This window comes from Cololabis saira, chromosome 14 (assembly GCF_033807715.1).
Source record: "Cololabis saira isolate AMF1-May2022 chromosome 14, fColSai1.1, whole genome shotgun sequence".
Classification (NCBI taxonomy): Eukaryota; Metazoa; Chordata; class Actinopteri; order Beloniformes; family Belonidae; genus Cololabis; species Cololabis saira.
In genome coordinates, this window is record NC_084600.1 from 11,258,870 (window position 1) to 11,270,949 (window position 12,080).

A 12,080-nucleotide genomic window follows, 5' to 3' on the forward strand; every position below is an offset into this window, starting at 1 on the left:
CTACTTATGCAAAAAAACCCGTTAGCCGCCTGAAAATCCAAGATGGCGGCCGCTTTTCAAGATGGCTGTCTTATGAAAGCTAAAACAAGGTTGTCCGTGTAGAACTTGAATTGCTGAACATATTTTATCCATCCATCCATCCATCGTCCGCCGCTTATCCGTTCCCGGGTCGCGGGGGCAGCAGCCTCAACAGAGATGCCCGGACTTCCCTCACCACAGACACTTCCTGCAGCTCTTCCTCCTTCCTCTCAATGTGAAGGAGCAGCGGCTCGACTCCGAGCTCCTCCCGGGTGACCGAACTCCTCACCCTATCTCTAAGGGAGCGTCCAGCCACCCTGCGGAGGAAACTCATCACGGCCGCTTGTATCCGCGATCTTATCCTTTCAGTCACTACTCATTACCATAGGTGAAGATAGGTGCGTAGATTGACCGGTAAATCGAGAGGTTTGCGTTTCGACTCATCTCCCTCTTCACCACGACGGTCCGGTACATCGACCGCATTACTGCGGACGCTGCACCGATCCGTCTGTCAATCTCCCGCTCCATCGTTCCCTCACTCGTGAACAAGACCCCGAGATACTTGAACTCCTCCACCCACCCGGAAGGCATGCCACCCTTTCCCAGTGGAGAACCATGGCCTCGGTCTTGGAGGTGCTGATTCTCATCCCTGCCGCGTCGCACTCGGCCTCAAACCGCCCCAGCACATGCTGCAGGTCCCGGTCTGATGAAGCCAACAGGACAACGTCATCTGCAAAAAGCAGAGATGAAATCCTGAGGTTCCCAAACCGGATCCCCTCCGGCCCCTGGCTGCGCCTAGAAATCCTGTCCATAAAAATTATGAACAGGACCGGTGACAAAGGGCAGCCCTGCCGGAGTCCAACATGCACCGGGAACAAGTCTGATCTACTGCCGGCAATGCGAACCAGACTCCTGCTCCGATCATACAGAGACCGGACAGCCCTTAACAGACGGCCCCGGACCCCATACTCACTGACCCCCCACAGAATGACACGAGGGACACGGTCAAATGCCTTCTCCAGATCCACAAAACTCATGTAGACTGGTTGGGCAAATTCCCATGAACCCTCATCACCCTGCAGAGGGTGTAGAGCTGGTCCAGTGTTCCACGACCGGGACGAAAACCGCATTGTTCCTCCTGAATCCGAGGTTCAACTATCGGCCGTATTCTCCTCTCCAGTACCCTGGCGTAGACTTTCCCGGGGAGGCTGAGAAGTGTGATCCCCCTATAGTTGGAACACATTCTCCGGTCCCCCTTTTTAAAAAGAGGGACCACCACCCCGGTTTGCCACCCCAGCGGTACTGTCCCCTTCCTCCATGCGATGTCGCAGAGGCGTGTCAACCAAGACAGCCCTACAACATCCAGAGACTTGAGGTACTCAGGGCGAATCTCATCCACCCCTGGTGCCACTGAGGAGCTTACGAACCACCTCAGTGACCCCCCCCCCCAGTCATCCCGCTGCTGCTTCCACCTGCCTGCGCCAAAATTTGGCGCTTGTCTCACAAAGTGAACGATCGTTTCACTAATGTGCCTGGCTATTGATGTCAAGACACAGTCACCTGAAATTATCTTCACTTCACAGGTCCTTATGTCCTTATATGTGCCCTTATACATGGTTGGGACCATGAGTTGTGTTTTGCAGAAGTCAAGTGGATACACAGCTGATAGCGCTACTGAATAGACTGTTAGAATTTGTATTATTGTAAGAAAAAAGAAGCTAAGTAAAGAAAAACGAGTGGTCATCATTAATTTAAGAAATGAAGGTCGGGAAAACTTTGAAAGTGTCCCCAAGTGCAGTCGCAAAAACCATCAAGCGCTGCAAAGAAACTGGCTCACAAGAGGACGGCCCCAGGAAAGGAAGACCAAGAGTCACCTCTGCTGCGGAGGATAAGTTCATCCTCCTCACCAGCCTCAGAGATCGCAGGTGAACCGCAGCTACGATACCAGGTCAATGCCACACAGCTTAAAGAAACTCCTCTCCTTTCAAGTTCTAGCAGCAGACATCTCTAGAACAACTGTTCAGAGGAGACTGTAAATCAGGCCTTCATGATAGAATAGCTGCGAGGAAACCACTGCTAAGGACAGGCAACAAGCAGAACAGACTTGTTTGGGCTAAAGAACACAAGGAATGGACATTAGACCAGTGGAAATCTGTGCTTTGGTCTGATGAGTCAGAATTTGAGATCTTTGGTTCCAACTACTAGTCCATGGGCCAGAGCCCAACATTTCATTTGTCAGCACCACTCAAGGTGACCAAACTTGCTTATAATTTTTGAAAATATCCATGTATGTAGATGATATTTTGGTATGATAACCCTTCCTGAGTGGCAGCTGGATCAGAGTTATCAGCTCATGTAGTTACCCACCCCCTTCAGAAAATTACATTTTAGATGCTGGTGCATATCCTGGTTTAGACTCATGTACAGGATATCTGTCAATGTTTCACAATATTGTCTTTGGTATCATTTTAAAGGGGACCTTTTAAAGCATTCATTCAAGCTAAGATGTGATACATTTCCTGAATCCTTATGGTCCTGTGAGTATTCCAATTGTTGTATTTTGTGTCTCTGTTGTTCCTAGATGACACAGGGATAAAAAAATACTATATCATTTAGGCGAAAATTGTGTAAAAATGTGTGTTACAGTGACCTCTATGTTGGTCAGAAAGATTCACATCTTAGCTTGAATGAATGCTTAAAATGATACCAAAGACAATATTGCGAAACATTGACAGATATCCTGAGTCTAAACCAGGATATGCAGCAGCATCTAAAATGTAATTTTCTGAAGGGGCTGGGTAACTTCATGAGCTGATAACTATGATCCATCCAAAAGTTAGCCAGCTATGAAACATCTTTTGTGCTGACTATTAAAGTTATTTTGGGCAAAATGTTGAAGTGTTTTAATCAGCGCCAGAATACAGAACAATATACTCAACTAATAAAGAAAAAAAACTCCACAGTAACATTAGCATCCCACACTGAAAGCTGACGGGCGCTGCATCCTTCAGCAGACTCATTAACACTAAATACACTTAAATGTTAAAGCAAACCTTTAAGAAACATTTAAATGAGACAAACCAAAATCACTCAAGAGATTTTTTTTGCTTTATAAAACTGCCATCAAAATCACAAAGACAAACGAATGGCACTGAGAAGATGGAGTATACAGAATAAGAGAATTTAAAAAATGCATTAGTCACATCAATGAAAACATGTTTTGGGCCAGATAATAATTGGTAAAGAAACCCATTTGTACAGTGCTCTCTGGTCTCTCAGTCCACTTGGTCCTTGTTCAGCCTAATTGTAATAAAACCGAAGCTTCAGCAGAAAAACATCTAACAGAAACAGCTCAAGAGTAAATGCACGGAATCACTGCAGATAATCATTCACTCGGCAGAACAGAGACGATAAAAGTGCGGATGTGTCTCCATGCCTTTTATCCTCCTCACACATTGCTGAGCCGGCGCAGGGCGAGCCAGACTGAGGAGGACGAGGACTTTGATTAGAGCAAGTTCAGAATTGTCCAATGTCTGTGTTCCACATCACACCTGAGTAAAGAGGAGGTAATGTTGAAATCAAATGGAAAAACAAACTCAAATCTCCCAGTTTAAATCCTCAATCTTGACATGAAAGGTCCCTGTGAAGTCAGCTAATCCAGGAAGATTATGCAAGACGCCAACAATGAAAGCAGTTCTCATTTCTTATTAGACAACAATTTGAAAACTAAAAATATCATAGTAGCATGTCTTTTTGTCTTTTTTTTTTGAACATTTTGGAACTACAAAGTAGTAAACTGGTGTCAGAATGATGAGAAACTGTAAACCCTGGTCTGTCGCTCCTCTTGGTTTGGCATGTGCATTGAGTTGGATCCTTTTTAGATGTAAAAATACAATCGCAAACTTTAAAAATGAGACAGAGTCAGTCTGCGTGACATCACCCCGTCACTCCTGGGGACAGGTCACTGCCAGTCTCTGCAAAACTCCCATCGGTCATCTCGATTTGCTGGTTCTGTTTTTTAGTCTTTTCCCTGGTTATAAGTACATTCTCCCATCGTCCATGGAGTCAGAGTAGGTGACGGGAGGGATCCGGAGGACACGGCTTCACACCGGTGTGCTGTGTTCACGCTCAGGGCAGGAAGCCGAGCGGCTAGAACGTCACGGTTTCAGCGCTCTTGTTCTGAAAGGTCATTGTCTGTATGCTGGAAAGCATTTTCCTCTGATGTCCGGCCAAAGTCACTCCCATGTGCAGCAGATCCCTGAAGAGATGTGGAAAAAGCATCATCCATTAGACAGGAAGGAGAGTGTCTGGATTTCAGTTTATTTCACCTATTTTTAATTCAAATCCAAACACATACTACATGAAATGTTTGAATATAATTATAACAACAAGCTATAAGACAGAAAGTGTGACATGCAAAATGAAAATTAGATCAACTTAAGCCGGGCAGACACTCTGCGATTATCGGCTCGTTTTGAGACGATTTTCCTGTCGTGCGACTATTTTTTGGATCAGGCCGGATTTCGACCCAATCGTTGGTCATGCCTCGTGCAGTAAATGTGGGGTAACGACGAGAGTAACACCTCACAACGAGAGAGTAACACCTCACGACGAGCTCCCGATCCCAAATCGTGTGCTCGCTAGAAAATCAAACGTGTTTGAAATCCTGGTCGTGCTACGACCCGATTGGACTCATCCTTTCACAGAGAGCATGCCCAATCTCTGATGTCACGTCAAAAACTATTATTTGTAGTTTAAAGTCTTGCAAATTCACATTACAAATCATGTTTTAATAGCAGAAAAAAAGACCGCATTTCCCACGTCTGCCCAGCCAATTCCTTGTCCAATCACGACGTTGTCTAATCTTTTTTCATTTATCGCCACACAGAACGGTACAAATTGCTAAAGGCTGATTTATGGTTCCGCGTTACACCAACGCAGCGTACGGTGCGCGTCGCCGCGTACCCTACGCCGTAGGCTCTGCGTTGGCGTAACACGGAACCATAAATCATGCTTCAGTGTGTGCTCTGTGTGCTGTTCTGAACACTTCTCTTCTCTGTCGTGCTCATTTTGCTGGGACTCCAGGTCCCTCCGCCGAGACACAACTTTTGCGGTATGCGTTTATTGTTGTGTCTAAAAATGATGCGCAGTGCCCACCCAATCAGAAACGGTTCAGATATTTGGGGATTTTTTTTATATATATAAAAAATAAAATTCTAAAAAAATAAAGGATCCCCATAACCTTTGATCGGGTGGGCAGGACGCACGTTTGGGTGGGCACAGCCCACCCCTGCCCCCCCTTAACCCGGCCTCGAGTTCCAGTACACAGAAGTCTGACGTGAGGATTATGATCGTATAGTGTGAGCAGACGGAGCATCCGAGCATCGGGTCGTACAGTGTGAGACCATAAATCGTGGGCTGTGAACTTTTGAACTCATCGATCTAGTAGTGCGGTGTGAGATGGGGCTGAATCAAACCATTTAAAATATCGCACAGTGTATGTCCAGCTTTACCCTTGTGCTGTCTTCGGGTCAAGGAAGGAGGAAGGGAAGAAGGGATGAAAGAAGGATGGAAGGAAGGGTGAAAAGGAAGGGAGAAAAGAAGGAAGGAAGGGACAAAAGAAGGAAGGAAGGGAGGGAGAAAAGAGGAAGGGAAGAAGGAAGGAAGGAAGGGTGAAAATAAGGAAGGCCGGATGGGAGAAAAGAAGGAAGGAAGGAAGGAAGGAAGGAAGGAAGGAAGGAAGGAAGGAAGGAAGGAAGGAAGGAAGGAAGAAAGGAAGAAAGGAAGGAAGGAAGGAAGGAAGGAAGGAAGAAAGGAAGGAAGGAAGGAAGGAAGGAAGGAAGGAAGAAAGGAAGGAAGAAAGGAAGAAAGGAAGAAAGGAAGGAAGGAAGAAAGGAAGGAAGGAAGGAAGGAAGGAAGGAAGGAAGGAAGGAAGGAAGGAAGAAAGAAAGGAAGGAAGGAAGGAAGGAAGGAAGGAAGGAAGGAAGAAAGGAAGGAAGGAAGGAAGAAAGGAAGGAAGGAAGGGAGAAGGAAGGGAGAAAACAAGGAAAGAAGGAAGGAAGGGAGAAAATAGGAAGGGAAGAAGGAGAAAGCAGGAGGAAAGAAGGAAGGAAGGGAAAAAAGAAGGAAGGAAGGAAGGAAGGAAGGAAGGAAGGAAGGAAGGAAGGAAGGAAGGAAGGAAGGAAGGAAGGAAGGAAGGAAGGAAGGAAGGAAGGAAGGAAGGAAGGAATGGAGATGGAAGGGAGAAAGGAGGAAGGGAAGAAGGAAGGAGAATGATTGACCCAAAGACAGTACAGGGTTAAACAGACAGGGGAACAGGAAATGGAACAGGAAGTGGGACTCACTGTGCGGTGATCTGGGCCAGCTGGTCCACGGAGCTGTAGCCGGCCTGCAGGACTCCGTCCTCGTACCGCTCCATCTTGATGGCCCTCAGCCACTCCCCCACCGACGCACACGGGGACAGGGCTAGCGGGGCACGCTGGTCCAGCAGGGGGTAGGACGGCCTGGGGGACGCACACACAACAAAACACACCGTCACCACAACAACAGTGAGGAGTTTCTACGTATCCTGCAGCAACATTCCCACTGACAAGCAGAGAACCTGAGGCTGAGTGACTGACAGACACACACAATAGGACTGGTGAGGGGCGGAGTGATGCCTGCTGTATGCAAGTAGCTGACAGGCAGAATGCAAAGGAAGGGAAATGGGCCCAGCAAGCAGCTGACAGGTCACAGCAGGACACTGAGGTGCATCTCAACGTGGGCAGTATGAGGGGAATGCCTATCCTGACACTCTGAGAGCTTTAAATGGACCCCATTTAGAGACATTTTAGCCCTTTTCAGAGATGAAACACAAACATTTCTGCAGTCTGTGTATTAACATGACAGACTGTCACTCAGACATGGATAACTTTGACATAATGATCCCCAAGGAATCCTCAAGACAAACAACAGTGATGGAAACAGGATTGATGCAAATGTAATTTGCTATTGGTGTGAGATTGGACAATTGGACAATACGGTAATCCCTGGTTTTTCGCGGGGGTTACGTTCCAAAAAGAACCCGTGATAGGTGAAATCCGTGAAGTAGCAACCTTTTTTTTTCACAATTATTATACAAGGCTTCAAATTGCAGAGATCAAAATGAAAAATGATTATGAATACAATAAGTACAGTAGGACAAATTGTGACTAGCGTGTATTTCCCTGCTCTTCTGATGCTGCTGCATCCTGACTCGCTCTGTAGCGTCTTTTTCTTCTAAAGCCGCGGTGCAGGAGTGTTTTTTCCAGAGAAGAAAATAGTTATGGATCGTTGTTGTCGCTCTTTTTTCTTCTGGGCAAAAAGATTCTTATAAACCGACATGCCACCATGGATTATATTTGAGACTGTAATGAACGATTCATCAAAGGCCGTTCTTGAGCTGCTGCTGAAGCTCATTGGCCGTTCTCAGCATTGTTGCTAAGCAACCAACGTTATTTTCACAGGAAGTGAAGAAGCGAGGAGACTGTTTAGCCAATCAGAATGCAGAACATAATGCACAACAGCTGTGAAACAGCGAGACGTGAAAGGTGAACCGCGTTATAGCCAGGGATTGTATTGTAAGTTTTCTGGTAAAGCATTACCAGAAAACTTACAATACATGTTTACGTTCAGTTCAAATTTAAAGCAGATGAGTGTTTCTATTGTTGGAATTAAGTTATGGAATTCATTACATTATGATTTAAAGGGCTGTATAAACATATTTCAGTTTAAAAAGAAATTTAAAGAGAAAAAAATAGCAATGTATGGATGAAATAGTCAAAATTTATAATATATGCATATGGAAACAGACAATTTATCTTTGATTTTTTTGTTTTTCTTTCTTTGTGATATTAACTAAGTAATTGTCCATCTGTTATTATTGTTCAATTTTGTTTTGAGGGAGGGGCAGGTAGAATAAGATTTTCTTCTTCCTGCTCCTTTCTGGTTATGGAATATGCTTTTGATTGTGTTGTCATTTTACTTGTTTGTTTTTTGTTTGTTTGCATATTTCCATGATCGGAATAAATAAAAATGAAATGAAATGAAATTACTGGATTTAATGTACATATTGTGCATGAGCCAAAGTCCGACTGCAGTGAGATTCCTGCTAACGTGTGAGAGGCAGAGTGGGTTTCTAACGTCGCTGCTCTTACCCTGCTCCTTCTTGAGCCACTATTTTCAACGATGCAGGGTTGCGGATCAGCTTGTCCAGCGCGCTGACCAGGTCTGTGAAGCGCGGCCGCGCCGAGCGGTCCTTCTGCCAGCAGTCCAGCATCAGCTGGTGCAGGTGGGTGGGGCAGTCGGGCGGGGGGGGCAGCCGGTAGTCCTGCTCTATGGCGTTGATCACCTGGTAGGGAAATACATCAGTCCTGTTCAAATGCCTCAATCAAATTATAATTATAATAATAAGACCCTGCTAGCCCAAAATAAACTTTTGAGGTTACTTTTGCCAAAAAAACGAATCTTCTATTTTTCTTTTTAGAAAATGTAATTTGTTATCCGTCTTCAATGTGAACATCTATCAAACCTGTGTGTTTATGTATAAGTATGTATATTCATCTCACGACCTGCCTCTTAGCTCCCAGAATCTTTTTTAAGTTTAAGTTTTCCTCAGACATCCATTCATATCAGACACGACACTCAAAGGACTTTTACCTTCCTTTATGCCGGACTTCACACAATCAACGCACTTTAAAATACAGAGGAACATCTATGGAACAATTTACCTACACACTAAAATCAATATCTTCACTGGCTTTGTTCAAAAAACACTTGAAAAAATCTTTTTTTAGTTCAGAAACACATCTGGAGTTGTTAAATTGTACTTTTCTTTTCATGCAATCCTACATCTTCTTCATTTTTTCCATCTTTCAATAATTCAGTAGTTTTTCTTTTTCATGTTAAATTGTCTTTTTCTGTTTTATATTATCTATTTCTATATTGTGTTTTTGCTTTTGCTGTTGTTTTATAAGGGGAGGCATTTTCATAAGCCTTTTTGGCTTCCACCTCTCCTGCACAATGTTTCATTTGACCTTTGTTTTTTACTGTTCTGTTTTATGTGCAAAATAAACTAACTAACTAAAAATGACATCTGGATAAAAAGGAGAACATCCAAAGCTCTGTGCTGTGGAACAGACTGCTGCAACACGGCCCTCTGTCTCTGCTTCCACTTACGTCCTGGTTGCTCATGTCCCAGTAGGGTCTCTCTCCAAACGACATGACTTCCCACATCACGATGCCGTAGCTCCACACGTCGGAGGCCGAGGTAAACTTTCTGAAAGCGATTGCCTCTGGTGCCGTCCAGCGGATGGGGATCTTACCTCCCTGCACAGAAGAGGAAACAGTCAGCTCTGCAAAACCTCACGGGAATATGGAGTGGTGCTATTATGGTGTAACTCGTTGATTTAACCTTTGACTGGGTTTTATGATTCATTCCACAACAGCAGCGGCAGGTGACCCCCTGATTTCTGTTCATAGTTCATGTAAACAGTTAAACTAAGTTGTATAGAGGGAATGTGCAGGACGTCACAGATGCGACTTCACAGCGGGTTACAACCACTGAGTGGCAGAAAGACTGAGTGTCAGAAAGACTGAGTGTCAGAAAGACTGAGTGTCAGAAAGACTGAGTGTCAGAAAGACTGAGTGTCAGAAAGACTGAGTGTCAGAAAGACTGAGGCAGCGTAAACTTTCAGTTTGAGCAACTGGAAAACATCTAAAATGGGAAAGAGCTGTTGTGTGATCGACTGTACTCATAGATTTAGCAAGAAATCAGAGTTATCGTTTTACAGACTGCTGAAAAATAAGCTTAAGAGAGACAAATGGATCGCTGCAATTCACAGAAACAACTGGATTCCAGACACCGAAACGTGGATTTGTGGTTCCCATTTTGTATCAGGTAATGTTGGATTTTTGGGTAGCTAACGTTAAACGGTCAAATCATAAAGTTCGGTGTCCTCATCACTTTAATTTCTACAACAAATCCTGCCTTGAAGTCGGACCAAGCGTCAAGACTTTTGTAAGCCTTCAAGCTTTGCTTCGTGTATTTCCCCGGCGTAGAAATTAAGTACATATAAATATCAGGAAACTGGATTCGTGGCCAAATATTAATGTCCATGGACCACTGGTTCTTGGTAACTGTACGGGTCACTGTCAATTCAAACTGCCTTTAAATTAAGCCGATAATCGGCTGTTATCCTGTGTCTTCTCCACTAGTTGCAGCTGCTTTTGCTGATGTTTTGCCACTCAGTGCCAGTAAGGGGGCTGGTCCAGTGGGGAAGTGACATCAATGCTAACCCTCTATTGTATCAGAGTCCTGTCCAGGTGAATATGGAGCCTTAGCCGGCTCTGCTTATTCTAGACGTCTTTCTGATCCGGTTCTAAGGAGGAGGATTCACCTCCCATTGCTGTTTTCCCTCCACAAATGCTGTGAAACTTTAGTTGTCTGTGAAACTGGGCTCTATAAAGCTCAAAGGACAAACCCGAGAACTAGGACTAAACTACTCTGGGACCAGAATACCTTGATGTCTAGTAATGTACATTTTCACGACTTAAACAAACAAAACTGGAAGGACATTCATTTTCATTTACTTGAATATTGCTGTACCGTTTGATCTACTTGTGCTTTCCAAATAAAGAAAGAATAAAAAAAAAAAAATAAGTGATGGGGCTCTGAGAGGGAAAATAAATGAAGGTAAAATAATAACCTGGATTTAATGCAAGATGATAACCTTTTATCACCAATATAATACAGGACTGTCTCAGAAAATTAGAATATTGTGATTTTCTGTAATGCAATTACAAAAAACAAAAATGTCATACATTCTGGATTCATTACAAATCAACTGAAATATTGCAAGCCTTTTATTATTTTCATATTGCTGATCATGGCTTACAGCTTAAGAAAACTCAAATATCCTATCTCAAAAAATTACAATATTCTGGGAATCTTAATCTTAAACTGTAAACCATAATTATCAATATTAAAATAATAAAAGGCTTGCAATATTTCAGTTGATTTGTAATGAATCCAGAATGTATGACATTTTTGTTTTTTTAATTGCATTACAGAAAATAAATAACTTTATTACAATATTCGAATTTTCTGAGACAGTCCTGTATATGAACAAATATATTGCGTGAGTGTGAATGAAAGCGGGCTTGTGCCTCACCAGAGAGCTGGTGTAGGTCGGGTCAGAGGAGTTCTCCTGCAGGAAGCGCGACAGGCCAAAGTCGGACACCTTGCACACCAGGTTGCTGTTGATGAGGATGTTCCGAGCAGCCAGGTCTCTGTGCACGTAGCTCATCTCTGACAGGTACTTCATGCCAGAGGCGATGCCCCGCAGCATCCCCACCAGCTGGATGGGGGTGAACTGGCTGTCGTTGAGCTGCAGAGAGAAGAGGAACGGCTCAGCTGGAGGGCGAGGGATGAGCCAGCGCCAGTCACTGCAGGTTCTCTGACAGTTATGGCGCTTTTCCACTAGCACCTACTCAGCCCGACTCGACTCGTCTTTGTGCTTTTCCATTAGGGGTCTAACGTGCTGAGGTTCTAAGCGGCTGAGTCAGGAGGAGGAAATCAGAAAGAGCGACTCTGACGGCTTCTAGTTCATTTTATTCCACCAGCAACGGCAGCAAAAGTCTGTTTCATGATCCAACTCTGAGATGCAGATGTTCATAAACCTGGTGCTGAGGAGAGAATTAAAAAGGGATCTAGACGGGCAATAAGGAACGACCAGATCTACCAGGAGCTCTGTCTCTTCATAGCTGCTCACGGCTCCAGCTGACTTTTCAGCAGCGCAAAGACAAACTAACAAAAATTAAAAAGCGTTGCCACTTGAAGCTTCTCTCACTCTCATTTTTTAACTTGATATTGAACACAAGTCACAGACCCAGCAGCACATCTATCATCTCCTCCAGGTTCTACATCTTTAGTGTTGTTGTCTTCTCCGTTTAGATCACACAATCAAATACGTCACACAGGGATTAAAGCAAAAAAAATATTTTTGACTGAAAAATGTTTTTCAGGCCAGTTCATATTCCCCCTC

General features: G+C 44.1%; 1 protein-coding gene across 2 annotated transcripts in view; it reads right to left on the reverse strand.

The window, feature by feature from the left end:
- Positions 1 to 2,908: 2,908 nt before the first annotated feature.
- LOC133459579 (ephrin type-B receptor 4a-like) overlaps positions 2,909 to 12,080 on the reverse strand; it is a 67,191-nt gene continuing 58,019 nt past the window's right edge. For both annotated transcript variants that reach the window (XM_061739669.1, XM_061739668.1), the window contains 5 exons: positions 11,208 to 11,423; positions 9,214 to 9,363; positions 8,193 to 8,386; positions 6,363 to 6,521; positions 2,909 to 4,276 (listed from right to left, as the gene is read on the reverse strand). In XM_061739669.1, coding sequence (XP_061595653.1) covers positions 4,168 to 4,276; positions 6,363 to 6,521; positions 8,193 to 8,386; positions 9,214 to 9,363; positions 11,208 to 11,423 — 828 coding nt within the window. In that variant the 3' untranslated portion in view covers positions 2,909 to 4,167. The remainder of the gene's footprint in view (positions 4,277 to 6,362; positions 6,522 to 8,192; positions 8,387 to 9,213; positions 9,364 to 11,207; positions 11,424 to 12,080) is intronic.